General features: G+C 30.6%; 1 protein-coding gene across 2 annotated transcripts in view; it reads left to right on the forward strand.

Moving 5' to 3' along the window:
• The window catches only part of LOC127730187 (protein SCAI-like), a 43,385-nt gene extending 23,583 nt beyond the window's left edge, over positions 1-19,802 (forward strand). The window contains exons 11-16 of one of the 2 annotated variants that reach the window (XM_052238461.1): positions 1,836-1,917; positions 4,797-4,869; positions 5,282-5,302; positions 12,904-13,077; positions 14,024-14,124; positions 14,544-19,802. In XM_052238461.1, coding sequence (XP_052094421.1) covers positions 1,836-1,917; positions 4,797-4,869; positions 5,282-5,302; positions 12,904-13,077; positions 14,024-14,124; positions 14,544-14,702 — 610 coding nt within the window. In that variant the 3' untranslated portion in view covers positions 14,703-19,802. The remainder of the gene's footprint in view (positions 1-1,835; positions 1,918-4,796; positions 4,870-5,281; positions 5,303-12,903; positions 13,078-14,023; positions 14,125-14,543) is intronic. The other variant, XM_052238462.1, reaches the window with a different exon arrangement.

Below are 19,802 nucleotides of genomic sequence, written 5' to 3' on the forward strand. Positions count from 1 at the left end.
TCTCAAAGGTCAACTATAGTTGGTGTATGGAATGATTGTAAGGTGTACATGTTTGACCTAATTTTCATGGTTCATTGGTCAATGTTAAGTTTCTGTGTTTTGGTCTGTTTTGTTATATACTATATTAAAGCAATAGATCAACCATATTTTATGCATGGAAGGATTGTAAGACCAAAAAAAAAATATGTCTGTTTACGGTACCCGACTGACCCTACTTTTGAGCAACGACCCCAAGTCATTTTATTCCGGTCGTAAAGTGAAAAATTAACTGAACTCTGGACAAAAGCATAGTTAGAGTTGCCAATAAAATAAATCAATTGCCTGATACATCTAAATGTTCACAATCGTGAATATGACAGCTGTTTTAAGAAACTCGCTGCTCATGTGATGAAATAAACACTTTACCGCCATTTTTTTTTCAATCAATAACCAAGGGAAATAATCCAATCATTAAAAATACAGGTAAACTCTGCCCATGGATAACTCAGACCACGGCAAGATGGACTGCACGACTCAAAATCATGTCGCAAAAAATAAAATGAAAAAATAAAATAAAATGGAAATACCGACCTACCTACCATATTTTTTTTAATGACGTAACCTTAAACAGACATGCATTTTTTTTTGGCCTAAGGTGTATATGTCTCTGGCAGGTGTCCTCTGACATTGACCCAATTTCTGTGGTGCATTGGTCAATGTATTTGTTAACTATGTTTGGTGTATGGAATGATTGTAAGGTGTACATATAAAAAAGAAGATGTGGTATGATGCCTGTCTGAGGTATCATCTGTTCTTGAACTCATCTTTATGGTTCATTGGTCAATATTTTGGTTTTTGTGGTTTGGTAATACCATAAGCAATACTATAATCAATAGATCAACTATATTAAGTGTATAGATTAATTGTATAGTGTACAAAACTATCTAGCTGGGTTCAATTTGACCTTGACCACATTTTCACAGTTTATTACTCAATATTAAATTTTAATTTCAGCTGAATCTTGTATTTCAGACACTATGAGCAGTAGGTCAACTATATGTATGGAATGATTGTATGTGTTCCTCTGATCGTGACCTTATTTTCATGGTTCAATGGTCAAGGTTAGGTTTTTGTGGTTAGGTCTGTTCCTTTAAGCAATAGGTCTACTGTTTTTGGTGTATGGATTGATTGGATTAGGTGTACATATCCGGCGTGGTTAATCTGACCTGGAATTCATTTACATGGATCTTTGATATGTTAAGTTTATGTTATGGTTGTAGTAAAGCCTTTATCTTAAAGACATTCAACATAGAATCAATTAAGTTCAGTAAAGCAGGCAAGACATTTGAGCATGTGCACTTTTTTTGAAATGACATTTCAATAATGATGGAAAATAGACATGAATATATGAGTGAATTTTGAGATGATCTGATATAAAGACAATATTTATTCCTTACTGTCAACTTGCAAACAAATGTTTATCTACTGCCAAAAGTAAAAATATTTGCCTGAAATTTATATATGATATTAATTTGGTTTGCTCCAAAATTATGAAATTAGAAAATGTAACACTGGCTATCCTTAAAAGTCACCAATGCAAAAAAAAACAAAAGTATGCATTTTCTAATATTATTTGTAAAATTGTCAATTGAAATAAAGGAAAATCATCACAAATACATCCTCCTATATAGAATTTGAAGATGTAATTCAGAGTTATTAAAAACCTTTGTAAATTCTTATTACAAGCTGTCAAACAAAACATTTAATAAAACATTTGATTTAGATAACAGAAGAAGAATAAATGTTATTAATCAATTTCATTTTGATCTGAGGATAACAATTTTCTATTATTGCAGTTTACATCCAGGAGATCTATATCCTTACACAAGAAAACCATTATTTCTAATTGTTGATAGTGACAACAGCTCTGCATTCCAGGTATGTGTATTGTTATATAGATGTTCTTATGATTACCACTCACCGTATTCGGCTGTGTATAGTACGCATATGTAGGTAAACTAAATTGCCCTTGTCTATCCCCATGTTTTTATCCAGCCAATCTGCCTTTATGTCACCACTCGACATTTTAAGATGGGCATAATTCTGGACTTTACACAATTATTCAAACCATAGAAGATATGTAAAGGACTTGCAGAAAGTGTGAAACACAATATTAGCCAACTTTTTATATGAAATCTGCCCGTAATTGGAAGCATAAATTATCTTTGAAGTGAAGTCAATTTATTTAATTAAAAATGCACTTAAAGATAGTTCCTAGGTAATCAAATTATATAAAACATTACCTGTTATGATTTCAAGAATAAAAATAAGATATAGTTTTTAACAAATGAAAAAAGTTATGATTGAATTTTATCAGTATCCATGGTATCGTGGATGTAGTTAAATTTCAATTTCCAAATTTATGAAGTGGAAATTTACAAGTTTACTAACTTGATTATAATTCTTTTAACAATAGTAACAAAATTTGACTATTTAAGTCCCATGTGTATCCCTTTCAATACAAAAACTGCTTTGATAAATCGTTTGTCCAAAAAATCATTTCATTTAATAATCTACATGATATATATGTTTTTTATAAGAATTTTAGGTCCCTTTTTATACGACTGCAAAAATTAAAAATTTTTTGGTCGTATATTGGTATGACGTTGGCGTCGTCGTCCGGCGTCGTCCGAAGACACATTGGTTTTCGCACTCTAACTTTAGTTTAAGTGAATGGATCTCCATGAAATTTTACCATAAGGTTCAATACCACGAAAGGAAGGTTGGGATTGATTTTTGGGGGTTATGGTACCAAAGTTAAGGAATTAGGGGCCAAAAAGGGGCCAAAAATAAGCATTTTTGTAACTTCCAGACAATAACTTGTGTGTAAGTGTATGGATCTCTCTGACATTGTACCACAAGGTTCCATATCACAAAGAGAAGGCTGTAATTGATTTTGGGGGTAATTGCCTCAAAATTTTAGGAATTAGGGGCCAAAAAAGGGGCAAAAAACAAGCATTTTTCTAGTTTCATGACAATAACTTGTGTGTAAGTGTTTGGATATTTCTGAAATTGTACTACAAGGTTCCATATCACAAAGGGAAAGCTGGAATTGAGTTTGGGGGTAATTGCCCGAAACGTTTAGGAATTGGGGGCCAAAAAGGGGCCAAAAATAAGCATTTTTCTAGTTTCCAGACAATAACTTGTGTTCAAGTGTATGGATCTCTCTGAAATTGTACTGCAAGGTACCATACCACAAAGGGAAGGCTGGGATTGAGTTTGGGGGTGATGAATCATAAGGGGGTTCAAAAACTTTGGGGGGGGGGGGGGATTTTTCTTTTTTTCCTTTTTTTTTTTCTTTTAAAATTTTCCATTTTAAGTTGGTTATTTCTGATTTATATTTAAAAGCATATAATAATGATATGGTAGGAGATACACACCAAACAGGATGTGTAAATTATTATATAATAAGTATTGTGCAATAGCAAGAAATTTTCAATTGCACAGTATTGCACAATAGCAAGAAATCTTCAATTGCACAGTATTGCGCAATAGCAAGAAATCTTCAATTGCACAGTATTGCGCAATAGCAAGAAATATCCAAATAGCACAATATTGCGCAATAGCAAGAAATTGTCAATTGTACAGTATTGCGCAATAGCAAGAAATATTCAATTGCACAGTATTGTGCAAAAGAAGATACTTCGTATAAATTGCTTATTTCTTGATCAATTTCAATGGGTTTTATTCTTGAATTCTTGAGGTTCTTTAATATGCTGAATCTAACCGTGTATTAAGTTTTTGGATTTTGGGCCCCGTTTTTAAATTGGTCCACATTGAGGTCCAAAGGGTCCAAAATTTAACTTTGTTTGATTTCATCAAAAATTGAATTATTGGGGTTCCTTGATATGCCGAATCTAACCGTGTATTTAGATTCTTAATTTTTGGTTCCGTTTTCAAATTGGTCTACATTAAGGTCCAAAGGGTCCAAAATTAAACTTAGTTTGATTTTAACAAAAATTGAATTTTTAGGGTTCTTTGATATGCTGAATCTAAACATGTATTTAGATTTTTGATTATGGGCCCAGTTTTCAAGTTGGTCCAAATCTGGTCCAAAATTAAACTTCGTTTGATTTCAACAAAAATTGAATATATGGGGTTCTTTGATATGCTGAATCTAACCATGTATTTAGATTTTTGATTTTTGGGCCCCGTTATCAACTTTGTCCACATTGAGGTCAAAAGGGTCCAAAATTAAACTTTTTTTGATTTCATCAAAAATTGAACTCTTGGGGTTCTTTGATATGCTGAATCTAACCATGTATTTAGATTTTGGATATTGGACCATAATAGGTGAATGTCCAATTTAAAATTTTCAAGTTCTTAGACCACATTCATTCTGTGTCAGAAACCTATGCTGTGTCAAATATTTAATCACAATCCAAATTCAGAGCTGTATCAAGCTTGAATGTTGTGTCCATACTTGCCCCAACTGTTCAGGGTTCGACCTCTGCGGTCAAATCAAGCTGCGCCCAGCGGAGCATTTTATTATAGTTTAAAGAAAGATGTGTAATATTTAGGTTGTGAACATACCATTGACAAATCTAGTCAATCATGTTTCATAAGTAATAATATACTGTATTTGGTCGTGAATAATACTCAAGACATATAGTTGGTAGAGGGGATGCATATTATACACACCTGTAGACCGTTTTTAATTCAAAAATTTTTAGTGGTTATTTTGATCTTTTGTGGCTTTTTAATTGTGCAAATTGTATATTTGAAAGTTGATGATGCAATATTTTGTTCTCATTCAGAATTTTCCAAATTTGTTCGGACAGCCAGTTGTGTGCTTTCTATCACCAGAACAGGTCCCTCATGCCATGCAAGGTAAACATCTTTAAGATACATTAATAACAAAAGACTACATTTAATAGAATATTTTAATATTTCACAATAATGTCTCTTAGGATTTAGATTTTTTTCAGAAATCAGCTAGAAGATATAAAAAAAATGCATGAAAATTCCATTCTATTTCCCCAAAATAATTATTGTGTACTTTTTTGTGATTACTTAAAAGATAAAAAGTATACTAAGACATAAATTTTTCTCTGAAATGAATTGCATGAATAAGGAACTCCTAGCGAAAGCTTGTTAGTTGACATTGATATATGTTTCAACTTTTGCTTCAGTATGCATTGTATTACATGGAAATTATCAAAACTATGTAGAATATAACTCTGCTTACTTGGTTTGTTATATGTATAGTCATTTCTTTATAATGCATGTTTTTATTTTTTAGCTGTTAATCAACCTATTATAGGTTTGTTAGTTTGCTGAAATCCTTTTCCTACTTATGGTTCTCTTGGTTCTGTCCAGTATAGGTTCAAGAAAGGTGCATTATTTGTATTTTCAAACAAGAAAGACAATTTAGAATGCATTTCTTTCCATTGTGAATTGATTCCATTTCTATATCTGTCAAATTCAAATATAATGCCTACCAATATTTAAATGAGCATAGAGCATGGCATGATAGAATTATTTTGATTCTAATAGGAAAAATTTTAGCTTTTGTACCTCGAAGCAAACCTATAAGACACGGTTAAAAGGCAGCCATTTTGTTTTGAGGAAGCCAAAAAGTTATAGAAAACCAACCCTTAAGGAATAAAAAATTGAACAGATACATGTAAACTTACTTTAAGAATGATTTTAAATAACTTCCTAGCACAGAACACCAGCACAAAAGTCCTTTTGATTTCCAGAGTTGTTCTAAATACAAGTGAAGTTTCAATTTTAATTGTGACATAATTCACATGCAACCCATGTTCTATTAGAATTACCTAACAACTTCCATGTTCTATTGGAATTACCTAACAATAAGTTTTTACAAGGGAGGTTATCTGTGATATCTTAGTAGTATGATACTGTTGCACCTCTCTTGAGCCTGTAGATTCTCTCAATACCTTATTTGCTCTTAGTTGGCATACTATAAATTGTATGTAGGCTATTATCTTGTGTAGGATTAGATTTTTTTTATTTTTAAATTTAATTTAGATTTTGAATGAATTTAAGATATAATGTCAGGGAAAGAGTTTTTTGAACTGTTTAGTTACAATAATGATAAAACATTATGAATTAGGTAGGACTGTGAATTCAGAAATTATTGTGTGCATTTATTTTTATGATTGTTGAAAAAAGGATAAAAAAGTGAGATTGATTATTGCAATTTCCAGGAAATACTACATAAAAATAATGCGAGGTTTTTTTTTTAGAAATCATAAACTGTCACACTTTTTCACAATAATAAAACACATCTAATTTTTAGAAATCATATACTGTCACACTTTTTCACAATAATAAAACACATTTAAAAATTGATGAATATACAGTACTTAATTGCCAAAAGTCTTAAATTACAAAGTCCGTCATAGTTTCTGTACATAAAAAATATTAAAATGCAGTTTGATTAAATATTATTTAATAAGTAATTTCAAGTAATTAAACTATTGTCTGGTTTTGAGATATTTATAACATATATTCTGCTATTTTTATTTTCAGAAAGAAGTATGTAAATTATGTGTTGATTTTTATGGATGTATGATAACACGTGTATTTGATTGGCGTTATTTAGATTCTCTTGAAAATTTGTGACATCATGAAAAGAAGTCTGATATGAAAATTTTCAACAAAAAAGACATATTTCCTTTCTAGTCATTGTTTAAGCTTTGATTCATTGTGATAATGGCTAAGAAATCCTTAATTGAAATACAAGTTAGAAATAAGGGCCATAGCCCAGCCATATCAAACCTTCTCATTTGTCACAACTTTTACAATAAACATTTAAATAAAAATCTATGAACAAATACAAAAGTTTCCAATTGAAAACAATGTTGATATTGTTGGAAAAGGTTAGAATGATATAGAATTTTAGTTCTTTTTGTTTCTTATTCTAGAATTACCCAAAACTACTGTAAGAATTTAAGATTTAAGAGAAATATGAACATTTTTCTATAATTTGATAATTTTATTTGTATTTTTCCTGCAGAAAGAATAACTGTAACAATGTCTTTTATACATTAGTAGAGAGAATCTAAATACATATTTTTGGTTTTGGTGTTGTCTTATTGTGGCTATAGACAAGAAATTAATTTTATAGTTCCACAGAAATTGAGATTCTCACAAATGACTGTTGTGATATTGAAAATTTAGTAAACTAGCACAGTACTGTAATTTTATTTTAGTTTGCTGTCGATAAAACTGATAAGAGCAAGAAAAGGCTAAGAAAATATTTTTCATAAAATTTATCCATTTATTTTAGATCTATATATGTTTTTAAGACAGGATTCAAAACACTGATTGTACTCTTAAGAAATTAGATTTAATGTGGAAAAATGTCTATTTTAGCTTCTTTTTTTTAACAGAAGCTCTAAGTGTTTTCCCCTTAATGAAAAAAAAACTTGCTACTACTAATGTAGTCATAACTACCTGTAGACCCCTTCCCTTTCCCCATTTAAAAGTCACCATTTTTTACCCATATCCTCTAACTCTTTCACACTGTATACTGGTAGGTATAATGCTTCTATAGCTATGGAAAGCTGGTTTAGTGTATGTGTTATCTCAAATACAGTTTAGAATGATTTGTTTGCATTGTAAATAATTTTGTTGAATGGTAATGGTGCTTGCTTGTAGAAAGGCTTTATAGATTCTTGCTTGTATATTTTGTTTTCTTAAAATGAAAAAAGTAGCTTTTTTGCATGTAGGTTTCTTGATGTTTACAATCAAGTTCTGTGGTTTAGGTATTGGTGTGTTGTTTGACTTATTTTCAGATAATATTTGAATGTATAAGATTATATAGAAACTTGAAACAGTTAGAATTACAATTCAAAGGTCTACTGTGGATTCATTATTATTTGTGGGATACCAATTTTCGTGGATTTTGTGGATATAAGTAAACCATAAATTTATATGTTTAGTCAAGTATAAGTTCTTTGGGTTTATATGGCAGACTTTGGCAAAACCACAAAATCAAATATCTAGGAAAGAACATTTTTTCTTCAATCCACGAAAAATTGATATCAATGAAAATAAATGAATCTACAGTATTATAGCAGATGGCAACAGTTTGTAGGAAAAAAAAGTAGTCAGTTAAATTAAAAGTCTCATGTATTTCACCAATCTCTGCATCGTCAGGCAAATGCATGAAGTAATTGCCACAATCTATCAACCAATCGATCTCTGCATGTTGTAAATTTAAATTGACCAGCTTTCTTTCTTTTTTACCTTGTATATCAAACGTACAGTAAATAAATGACTTGTTTCTGTCAAAAGCAATATCTAGTTACCACTTCAGAACAAATTAACTTTGTTTGTAGGGTTTTTGTATGACTTAAACTTAAATATTTCACATCCTCAAGAATTCCATTTAATATTTCAAAATCGTACTTCAAATCAATTTAATTGGAACTCACCTAGAGCTCTGAACTATTTAACTTATTGTAAATGAAAAAAAAAAGTGGAGTAAATGTCAGACAATAAGCCAGTAACACAATACACATCTTAACAATGGACAAGTGTTCAAAACTTCAAACCATATGTCAGTATCTAAGTTGGGAATATGATGACAATCCCATCTTTGGATTCATTATTAGCTCACCTGACCTGAAAGGTCAAGTGAGCTTTTCTCATCACTTTGCGTCCGTCGTCCGTCGTCCTGCGTCCGTCGTCCGTCGTCCGTAAACTTTTACAAAAATCTTCTCCTCTGAAACTACTTGGAAATTTTGCTGTTTTTGGTTATTATCTTGAATATTATTATAGATAGAGATAAACTGTAAACAGCAATAATGTTCAGCAAAGTAAGATTTACAAATAAGTCAATATAACCGAAATGGTCAGTTGACCCCTTTAGGAGTAATTGCCCTTTATAGTCAATTTTTAACCATTTTTCGTAAATCTTAGTAATCTTTTACAAAAATCTTCTCCTCTGAAACAACTGGGCCAAATTTAACCAAACTTGGCCACAATCATCATTGGGGTATCTAGTTTAAAAAATGTGTGGCGTGACCCGGCCAACCAACCAAGATGGCCGCCACAGCTAAAAATAAAACATAGGGGTAAAATTCAGTTTTTGGCTTATAACTCAAAAACCAAAGCATTTAGAGCAAATCTGACATGAAGTAAAATTGTTTATCAGGTCAAGATCTATCTGCCCTGAAATTTTCAGATGAATCGAACAACCTGTTGTTGGGTTGCTGCCCCTGAATTGGTAATTTTAAGGAAATTTTGCTGTTTTTGGTTATTATCTTGAATATTATTATAGATAGAGATAAACTGTAAACAGCAATAATGTTCAGCAAAGTAAGATTAACAAATAAGTCAACATGACTGAAATGGTCAGTTGACCCCTTTAGGAGTTATTGCCCTTTATAGTCAATTTTTAACAATTTTTCGTAAATCTTAGTAATCTTTTACAAAAATCTTCTCCTCTGAAACACCGTGGCCAAATTAAACCAAACTTGGCCACAATCATCATTTGGTTATCTAGTTTTAAAAATGTGTGGCGTGACCTGGTCAACCAACCAAGATGGCCGCCACGGCTAAAAATAGAACATAGGGGTAAAATTCAGTTTATGGCTTTTAACTCAAAAACCAAAGCATTTAAAGCAAATCTGACATGAAGTAAAATTGTTTATCAGGTCAAGATCTATCTGCCCTGAAATTTTCAGATGAATCGGACAACCCGTTATTGGGTTGCTGCCCCTGAATTGGTAATTTTAAGGAAATTTTGCTGTTTTTATACGACCGCAAAAATTGAAAATTTTTTGGTCGTATATTGGTATGACGTTGGCGTCGTCGTCGTCGTCGTCGTCGTCGTCGTCGTCGTCGTCGTCGTCGTCGTCGTCGTCCGAAGACACATTGGTTTTCGCACTCTAACTTTAGTTTAAGTGAATGGATCTCCATGAAATTTTATTATAAGGTTCAATACCACGAAAGGAAGGTTGGGATTGATTTTGGGGGTTATGGTACCAACAGTTAAGGAATTAGGGGCCAAAAAGGGGCCAAAAATAAGCATTTTTGTAACTTCCAGACAATAACTTGTGTGTAAGTGTATGGATCTCTCTGACATTGTACCACAAGGTTCCATATCACAAAGGGAAGGCTGTAATTGATTATGGGGGTAATTGCCTCAAAATTTTAGGAATTAGGGGCCAAAAAAAGGGGCAAAAAACAAGCATTTTTCTAGTTTCATGACAATAACTTGTGTGTAAGTGTTTGGATATTTCTGAAATTGTACTACAAGGTTCCATATCACAAAGGGAAAGCCGGAATTGAGTTTGGGGGTAATTGCCCTAAACGTTTAGGAATTGGGGGCCAAAAAGGGGCCAAAAATAAGCATTTTTCTAGTTTCCAGACAATAACTTGTGTTCAATTGTATGGATCTCTCTGAAATTGTACTGCAAGGTACCATACCACAAAGGGAAGGCTGGGATTGAGTTTGGGGGTGATGAATCATAAGGGGGTTCAAAAAATTTGGGGGGGGGGGGATTTTTTTTTTCTTTTTTTTCTTTTAAAATTTTCCATTTTAAGTTGGTTATTTCTGATTTATATTTAAAAGCAAATAATAATGATATGGTAGGAGATACACACCAAACAGGATGTGTAAATTATTATATAATAAGTATTGTGCAATAGCAAGAAATTTTCAATTGCACAGTATTGCACAATAGCAAGAAATCTTCAATTGCACAGTATTGCGCAATAGCAAGAAATCTTCAATTGCACAGTATTGCGCAATAGCAAGAAATATCCAATAGCACAATATTGCGCAATAGCAAGAAATTGTCAATTGTACAGTATTGCGCAATAGCAAGAAATATTCAATTGCACAGTATTGTGCAAAAGAAGATACTTCGTATAAATTGCTTATTTCTTGATTAATTTCAATGGGGTTTTATTCTTGAATTCTTGGGGTTCTTTAATATGCTGAATCTTACCGTGTATTAAGTTTTTGGATTTTGGGCCCCGTTTTTAAATTGGTCCACATTGAGGTCCAAAGGGTCCAAAATTTAACTTTGTTTGATTTCATCAAAAATTGAATTATTGGGGTTCTTTGATATGCCGAATCTAATCGTGTATTTAGATTCTTAATTTTTGGTTCTGTTTTCAAATTGGTCTACATTAAGGTCCAAAGGGTCCAAAATTAAACTTAGTTTGATTTTAACAAAAATTGAATTTTTAGTGTTCTTTGATATGCTGAATCTAAACATGTATTTAGATTTTTGATTATGGGCCCAGTTTTCAAGTTGGTCCAAATCGGGGTCCAAAATTAAACTTTGTTTGATTTCAACAAAAATTGAATATATGGGGTTCTTTGATATGCTGAATCTAACTATGTATTTAGATTTTTGATTTTTGGGCCCCGTTATCAACTTTGTCCACATTGAGGTCAAAAGGGTCTAAAATAAAACTTTGTTTGATTTCATCAAAAATTGAATTCTTGGGGTTCTTTGATATGCTGAATCTAACCATGTATTTAGATTTTGGATATTGGACCATAATAGGTGAATGTCCAATTTAAAATTTTTAAGTTCTTAGACCACATTCATTCTGTGTCAGAAACCTATCCTGTGTCAAATATTTAATCACAATCCAAATTCAGAGCTGTATCAAGCTTGAATGTTGTGTCCATACTTGCCCCAACTGTTCAGGGTTCGACCTCTGCGGTCGTATCAAGCTGCGCCCGGCGGAGCATTTTATTGGTTATTATCTTGAATATTATTATAGATAGAGATAAACTGTAAACAGCAATAATGTTCAGCAAAGTAAGATTTACAAATAAGTCAATATAACCGAAATGGTCAGTTGACCCCTTTAGGAGTAATTGCCCTTTATAGTCAATTTTTAACCATTTTTCGTAAATCTTAGTAATCTTTTACAAAAATCTTCTCCTCTGAAACACCGTGGCCAAATTAAACCAAACTTGGCCACAATCATCATTTGGTTATCTAGTTTTGAAAATGTGTGGCGTGACCTGGTCAACCAACCAAGATGGCCGCCACGGCTAAAAATAGAACATAGGGGTAAAATTCAGTTTATGGCTTTTAACTCAAAAACCAAAGCATTTAAAGCAAATCTGACATGAAGTAAAATTGTTTATCAGGTCAAGATCTATCTGCCCTGAAATTTTCAGATGAATCGGACAACCCGTTGTTGGGTTGCTGCCCCTGAATTGGTAATTTTAAGGTGATTTTGCTGTTTTTGGTTATTATCTTGAATATTATTATAGATAGAGATAAACTGTAAAAAACAATAAATGTCGGCAAAGTAAGATCTACAAATAAGTCAACATGACCGAAATTGTCAGTTGACCCCTTTAGGAGTTATTGCCCTTTATAGTCAATTTTTAACCATTTTTTCGTAAATCTTAGTAATCTTTTACAAAAATCTTCTCCTCTGAAACTACTGGGCCAAGTTAATTATAGATAGAGATAATTGTAAGCAGGAAAAATGTTCAGTAAATTAAGATGTACAAACACATCACCATCACCAAAACACAATTTTGTCATGAATCCATCTGCGTCCTTTGTTTAATATTCACATAGACCAAGGTGAGCGACACAGGCTCTTTAGAGCCTCTAGTTTTCATAGCTATCAATATTCCTGGATTGAGAAAAAGTATTTTTTTGGATATTTTATTTCATGGTTTTGCCAAAATCTGCAGAAAATTTGTAATTTTTTGAACATTTAAATTTATGGTTCACCTGTACCCACAAAATTCATGATACCCACAATCCATGAAACTTGGTATCCAACAAATAATAATAAATCTACAGTATATATATTCTTTAAGTCTTGTTAGTTTTGTAGTTTCAGAATCATTGTTTACAGCTGTACAGAAATTTTAACAATGGTCATTTTCTATTTCAGATCAAAACCAGAAAGGAAAATTGTTTACCTTGTTTTTACATTCCCCATTGATGGCATTCTGTCTAGTATGTAACTATATGTCAATATCGATAGCAACATGGGACAAATGTCAGGCTCAAGTCAACAAGTTTATGGCAGAAGCTTCAAAACTATTTGTTAAGTCTAGGTCAATAGGTAAGTACCTGGATGGAGTTTACTTTGTGGCATAGGTTTGTATGTTAGTAACTTATGTTGTTCATTTGTTACATGGTTGTTCATTGGTTGTCAGCACAATGTGTTCTGGTTTCTGATTAGCTTCATTTAGAAAACATGTGATAAACATTGATCATAATTTTTTTCATATTTTGTAAACCTGAATGACATATTGTCAAAGGGGCTTCACTGGCCAAGTGGTCTAAGTAGTTCAACTACTGTAGCACTAGCCTAACAGCATTGAGGTTATGAGTTCATGCCCTACACAAGGAAGTTGTTTTGACTCCAATTTTAATTAAGTAGGATTGCCAGTTTTCCTCACGAAGGTGGATGGTTCTCTCTGGGTACTTCTACTTGTTGCCGAAAGGTCGTTGTTCTCTGGTCACTCTGTCTTCCTCCATCAACAAAAACTAGCTGCCACAAAATAGCCAATAGTGCTGAAAGTGGCTTGAAAGCACCAAAAATTAGTCAATCAATCATATTGTCAAATTATATTTTACTAACAAAATTATCTCAAAAGTTCCTGTGACAAATTAATGAGATTGATTAAACACACTTCCCCCATCCATTGATTCTTTGTTTTGGTTTGAAGCAAAAGTACAATTCTACTACAACAATGTATTTATTTGATTGAATATAAAAAAAAATGCATGAATTCCACATATGAAGTCAATTCTTAATAATTCTTAAGTAAAACAAAACTCAAAGCATTATGAAACTATAAAAAGCATGTTCTCCTCCAAAATTACTTTTAAACAAGTATGAGTCATGCCTTGAAGTTTGCAACTGTCAGTGAAAAAACCAAGAATTTTCATAAATATATATATATAGAGTAACAATACTAAAACATATATCCACTGCAAATGTATTCCTGACTTATCAAAGTATGATATCTCAAATACAATATACACTTATCTTAATATTTCAGATCATGCCTACATACAGTTTCTTGGAGATGACTTTTTACGGCTCATCATGTTGAGATTTGTGTTTTGTTATATTGTTCTCATCTTACACAGAGGCTTTAAAGTGAGTTAAATTAAGTATAAAAAGAGTATTGTCTGTTTTATTTACAAGAATCTAATATGTGACTTTATTTATGATAGATGACCACAGCAGAACAGTTTAATTGCTTAAATTGCATAACAGAAAACTTGCAAGTAAAATGTTTAAGCGATAATTATTGTTAAATCATTCAAATTCAGTTGATATGAAAAATGAGCAGGTATTTATATTCTGAAAAACTAATATATTTGAACTGAAAGAATGATATAAAAAAACCTTTAACTATAATCATTATACAAATGTCTTGCTGATCTTGAACTATACTTGTGTGACTTACCTTTGACATATTGCTTTTGTCATAGAACTTCTAGACAATTGAGGAGGTATAATTTCAATTTAAAATCTAGTTTATCATCCTTCTTATTGTTATAAATACTTTTCAGGGGCCCAGCTACTACCCAATGTCTCATCCCCCATTGCCTACAGAAGAGATACTGGAACACCCTGTGTTATGTAAGATTGTGCTTGAACTTTCTACATTATTGGACTGTAGACATGTAATGTCAGAGCCTGGTGAAGTTGACATTCACTCGACAACATAACCATGATCTGATGTTTTACACAACGTTTTGTTACATTCCATGTCTTCTTTAAACATTTTGTCTCAAATTATACTGTAAGCTACTTTATTTTTGTAGACAGAATTATAGAAAAGATTTTTTGTAAATTCATAATATAATTGTCAAAGTTAGGTTGAAGTTTTGAGTACTTTCAAATTTAGAAAGTTTAAAGGACAAAGTATAGCTAAAGTTTTGAATTTGTTGACAAGGCTTGTTTGTATGATGGTTAGCATTTTTACGAAAATGAATTAGCTTGCAGTATGTATTAAGCTTTCAAATGAGATTTTTTAGGATTTAAGCATGAATGTAGATGAGTTGTAATAGATATTATTTTTGTGCCATTTTTAGATTTTTTTTATACTTCACAAGCATTTGTTTTATTATTTTGCATTAGACCAAAGATTGGAAGTTTCTGAAATTATCATGCAAGAATTTTCAAATGAAATGGTTATGCTGTAACATTTTAGTATAGATAATGGATGTATTTTAATGTTCAGAATCATTGGGCATTAAGTAATAAATGCTTTTTATTGCATGTTTTTTTTTCTAAGTTTCTGAAGAATAAAAAATTCTTAACAAAGATTTTTTTTGTATTTCTGTAGATATATTTATTTTTCTTGGATACCAATTTTTGCTGATTGAGAAAAAAATGTATTTTTGTGTATATTTGATTCATGGTTTTGCCAAAGTCTGCATAAAAACGTACTGAAAATTTGTAGTGGAACATTTAAATTCTTGGTTTACAATTACCCATGAAATCCACGAATAATAATGAATCCACGGTATATTATTTGGCCAGTGATATTCCATATAAAGAAACCAAATGATTTTAACCTTAGAATTATGCAATAAGACATAATGAACGATATTGGGATGATATTATTTAATCGTCAGAATAAAGCAAATTACAAAATTTTGAATTCAGATAGACATATGTAGAATTTTTCCATTTAAAAGAGGCAGTACATTGGAATAGAAGATGAGGCCTTGATTTTGATGTTCTGGCTTTGTAAGAATTTTAAAAAACTAATCCAAGAATTCAAATGTAGAAAAATATACAATGAGTGACAATAAAACATTAATTCACAAATGTGCATACCCGGTAGCGCATTAGTTAATTATCAGTGTTGTTCTGGCACAAGTTGAATTATTTTCTACATAAGTAGATTAGTTATTCTTTTTTGTTAAATTGACCATGAACTTTTTTATGGAAATAAAGTAGAAAATACAAGGAAGTTTATCGTTTTCTGTACATTTTCCATTTATTTTGAAGCAATGTCATTGTCATTGTCTTGTCAACTCCCATTGTTGCATGGCTTCAGATGATTGAAAATATACATTTTTATTTTACTGGAAAATCACGTTATTTTCATTGCACCAATGTATTAATTTTAGATTTATGACTTGTTCAACTTATCAAGAACTGTTGAATGCTATGTCAAAGAAATTTGATATTCTTTTTCAATTTATATAATAGAATTAGTAGACCTTAATAACATTTCCAATATCATTCCATGTCTTTTGAATTTATTACACTGTCAAATCATATAGTTTTTTTGTTTAGTGAGTTATGAAGTTGGATATTACATTACATTTTCTTTTACTGCAACTCCCAAAACTGTAAAAGTTAGCTGGATCATATGTCACTGTCCTCAAAATTTCTTAATTCAATTTGACTGTAAAGTAGGTTAAACATGCCTAAGTTTATTTAATACAATACATTAGTAAAAAAAAGTACAATAACTTTTTATCATTAGATTTAATTAAATTTTAGAGGAATGTTTACCTCTTAAAACAGATTTAATACTCACAATTGAAGAAATCCACCATTTTATTAAATTGTATATTTAGATTAGATTTTATGATGCTTGACTATCAGAATATATTATTATCAAATTCTAGTGTAAAGATAGAAAGTATGAATACTGATACTGACAGGGAGTTTTTGTAATGTAAACAAAAAAGTTGTACATCGACATTAAAAAGTTCACTCTTTTTAATATTGTTGATGGACATAAGAAAGACAAAATCTTAAAATAAATTCTCAAATATGTGCAGAATGGTAACACATAAGCACTTGTTTCAGTTATACTGTAAATTCAGAAATTTTTGCATGCATTTGTTATTACGATTATTGAAAAATGAACAAAAATGTGAGATTTATTATAGCGATTTCGGGTAATACTGCAACAGGTAACAAAAATGTTGTTGCTGCCTAATAAAACTTGAATTGCAATTTTTTTCAAAAACAAAAACATTGCAAACATTTCTGATTTTACAGTTCTTATTCAATACTTAGTTGTTAATTGGTAAAGATTAACTTTTTTTTGTTTGAAGAATTTCTTAGAGAACCTCTTGACCTCATGAAACCTACTTAGAATAATCCATTGAAGTTTTATTATTATTATGTGATATTTTGTTTTAGTTTTTACATTATTTTTTTTATTTTTATATTTTAGCTTTATGTGTGCAAATGTCAAAAGGTATATGTTTTACCTTTTCTAGAAAATTATCTGTCATTGGTTTAAGGTGGTACATAACACTACAGGGAGATAACTCTGTAAAAATCGGCTGAACGTTTTAATCAAGTTCTATTGTTAAGGAAATATTAAGCTTCTCAATGATCAAAATTAGTGTTTGTCAAACTGCTATACAATGTATATCCAATGAAATTTTTCAGATAAAGTGTGTGGTTCAAGTTTTTTGAAATTTTTATATTTTTGTCAAAGGGTCAAAGTTAATATTTTGTCAAAATTTTATGAAAATTAAAAGAGCCAAATTAATTTTAGTCGAGGTGTTTGGTACCACCTTAAGTTTGAACATTATTATTTCATTTAAATATTTTTTTTCTCCATTTTGTTTATATTTAATACTTTATTTTTTTTCTTTCAAAGACAATTTCATTTATACCAATTCCCTATTTTGATAGCTATCTTTTGTTGGAACGCACTTTGAAATAAGTTTTCATTTATCTCAATTCCTCATTTTGTAAGTTACCTGTCTTTGGTACCAGCTTTGAAATACGATTTCAATTATCTCAGTACGCTATTTTGTTAGTTCCCATTTTTTGGTACCTGCATAAGGCACTGACATTGAATGTAAGATAAACTTCTCAAAAAGTGCTAACTAGAAAGGTTTTATTTGTTTTCCCACTTGCTAGATGGATAGGTATTATTGTTATTATTATTTGTCACAACAAAATTTTCTTACTAAGAATACACAGTAGTTTTGAGAATTCCTATAACCCAGAATAGCTGACTATTTATAGGTTTTTACTAACATTTTACAATTTTTTCTTTTTTCCTTTGATAATTTACTGAGTTTGATATAGTTTGATTATATTTTTGTCAGTGTTATAACCTGTGTTCCTTTGTGATATTTTTATTAGTATTTATTTTATTTAAGTTTGAAAATCAAAACCTTCATGTAACAAGAAATTCCATTTAAATCCTCTGATTGATAGAGAGGTCTAAATTTTCATTACTAAAGCATGTGTCTGATGGTAGGCTTGTGAAGTCCACTGTCAAACATTATCAACCCAGTTTTAATTGTAAAGAAACATGGTATCCAGGAAAGGCTAGATACATTCTTTTTTGAACCAAATGTAGAAATATTGAGATAATTTTTCATAAAGTCTGTTAATTATTTTTGACAAAGTGTATAAATTTTAAATCCCTGTATGTGAAGAAACAGGGTATCCAGGGCATAATCTTTTTATTGGCCAAAGGTAGAAATATTGAGATCCTCATTTCTCATAAGTCCCCTAAATATTTTTGACACAGTATATGAATTTTAAATTGCCATTCTTGTGTGATATATTAATTCTTATGTTTCAAAATAAGGTTTATTTTCTGAGCCTAATCAGAAAGAAATAAAATTATTGAACATATGTATTTAGATTTAAGTGAGAATAGTTACCCATTACTCAGTTTTCAAATAATTGAAAGTAAATAATGGGGTCTAGTGGCCATTTTTGGTCTATTTACAATAGAGGTCTGTCGGAATATATGTGTAATAAACTATGATTAATTGCTTGCCACTGTAGTAGTTTTCTAGTCACATGATATAGATGTAATATTTTATTTATATGTAATTTGTTTCTTTGTTAAAAATTAAAATTAGATTTGTTGAAAGAAACGGAAAATTGCTTTGGACAAGATACTTATTTAAGTCAAATATCCTTAGGAAAAAGAAATGGGATATTTGTTTTGTTTTCTTGATAGTGAAACAAACTGGTTGATTCCCAGTGAAATCCAGTTTAATTTTCTGATAAGCTTTTGTTCAAAAGTTGTCTTTCCTGGCTAAGTTAGCAGATTTCTTTGAGCAAAAAATGAACTTACATTTATTGGGTACAGCAAAGGAAATAAAATAATAGAATTCAAAAAAAGAAAGATTAAAACATTAGAACATGTTATATTGACTATCAGTAACTAAAGTCCTCAAATAAAATTATGACAGAACTTACTTAGACAAGCTTAATACTTGAAGGTAAAGCACATAGTTATTTAAGAATTTCATTAGTTTTGGAGGATAAAAAAGTTTTGAATATATCTTGCCATACTTGCAAGATTCAAATTTTCAATCTTGTGATATCAGGATACAAGATTTAGAAATTTGATTTTGTCAAAAATAATGTTTGCCAGGACATTTGAATACAGTAAAACTACAACAATCCTACATGTACTTCATGCATTCCTTAATCATCATATTATTCACTTATTCAATATTTCATAACAAATTTATCAATTTCCATAGATACTAGTTATATGTCTGGTGTGAAATTATTATATACAAGAGATTGTAGGATCAAAGCAACATTGAAATATTGGAACAATTTAACAAAATTACCAAATGGATTTTATGATCTGATATATTAGTTTGTTTGTTTGTTTCTATGTTATTGTTTATTGCAAGCAGAAAAACTTGTTATTTATTTTTGTTTTTAGCTATGAATTGTGATTTATTTTACATGTTGAGCGTAAGCTCATATTGTCATTTATATAATTACATGCACAAAAAACAATCAAAAAAGATACAAGGCTTTTTGTTTTCCTTTATGAAATTAAATAGTTTTGTAAATGC

Source organism: Mytilus californianus, unplaced genomic scaffold (genome assembly GCF_021869535.1).
Source record: "Mytilus californianus isolate M0D057914Y unplaced genomic scaffold, xbMytCali1.0.p SCAF_2, whole genome shotgun sequence".
Classification (NCBI taxonomy): domain Eukaryota; kingdom Metazoa; phylum Mollusca; class Bivalvia; order Mytilida; family Mytilidae; genus Mytilus; species Mytilus californianus.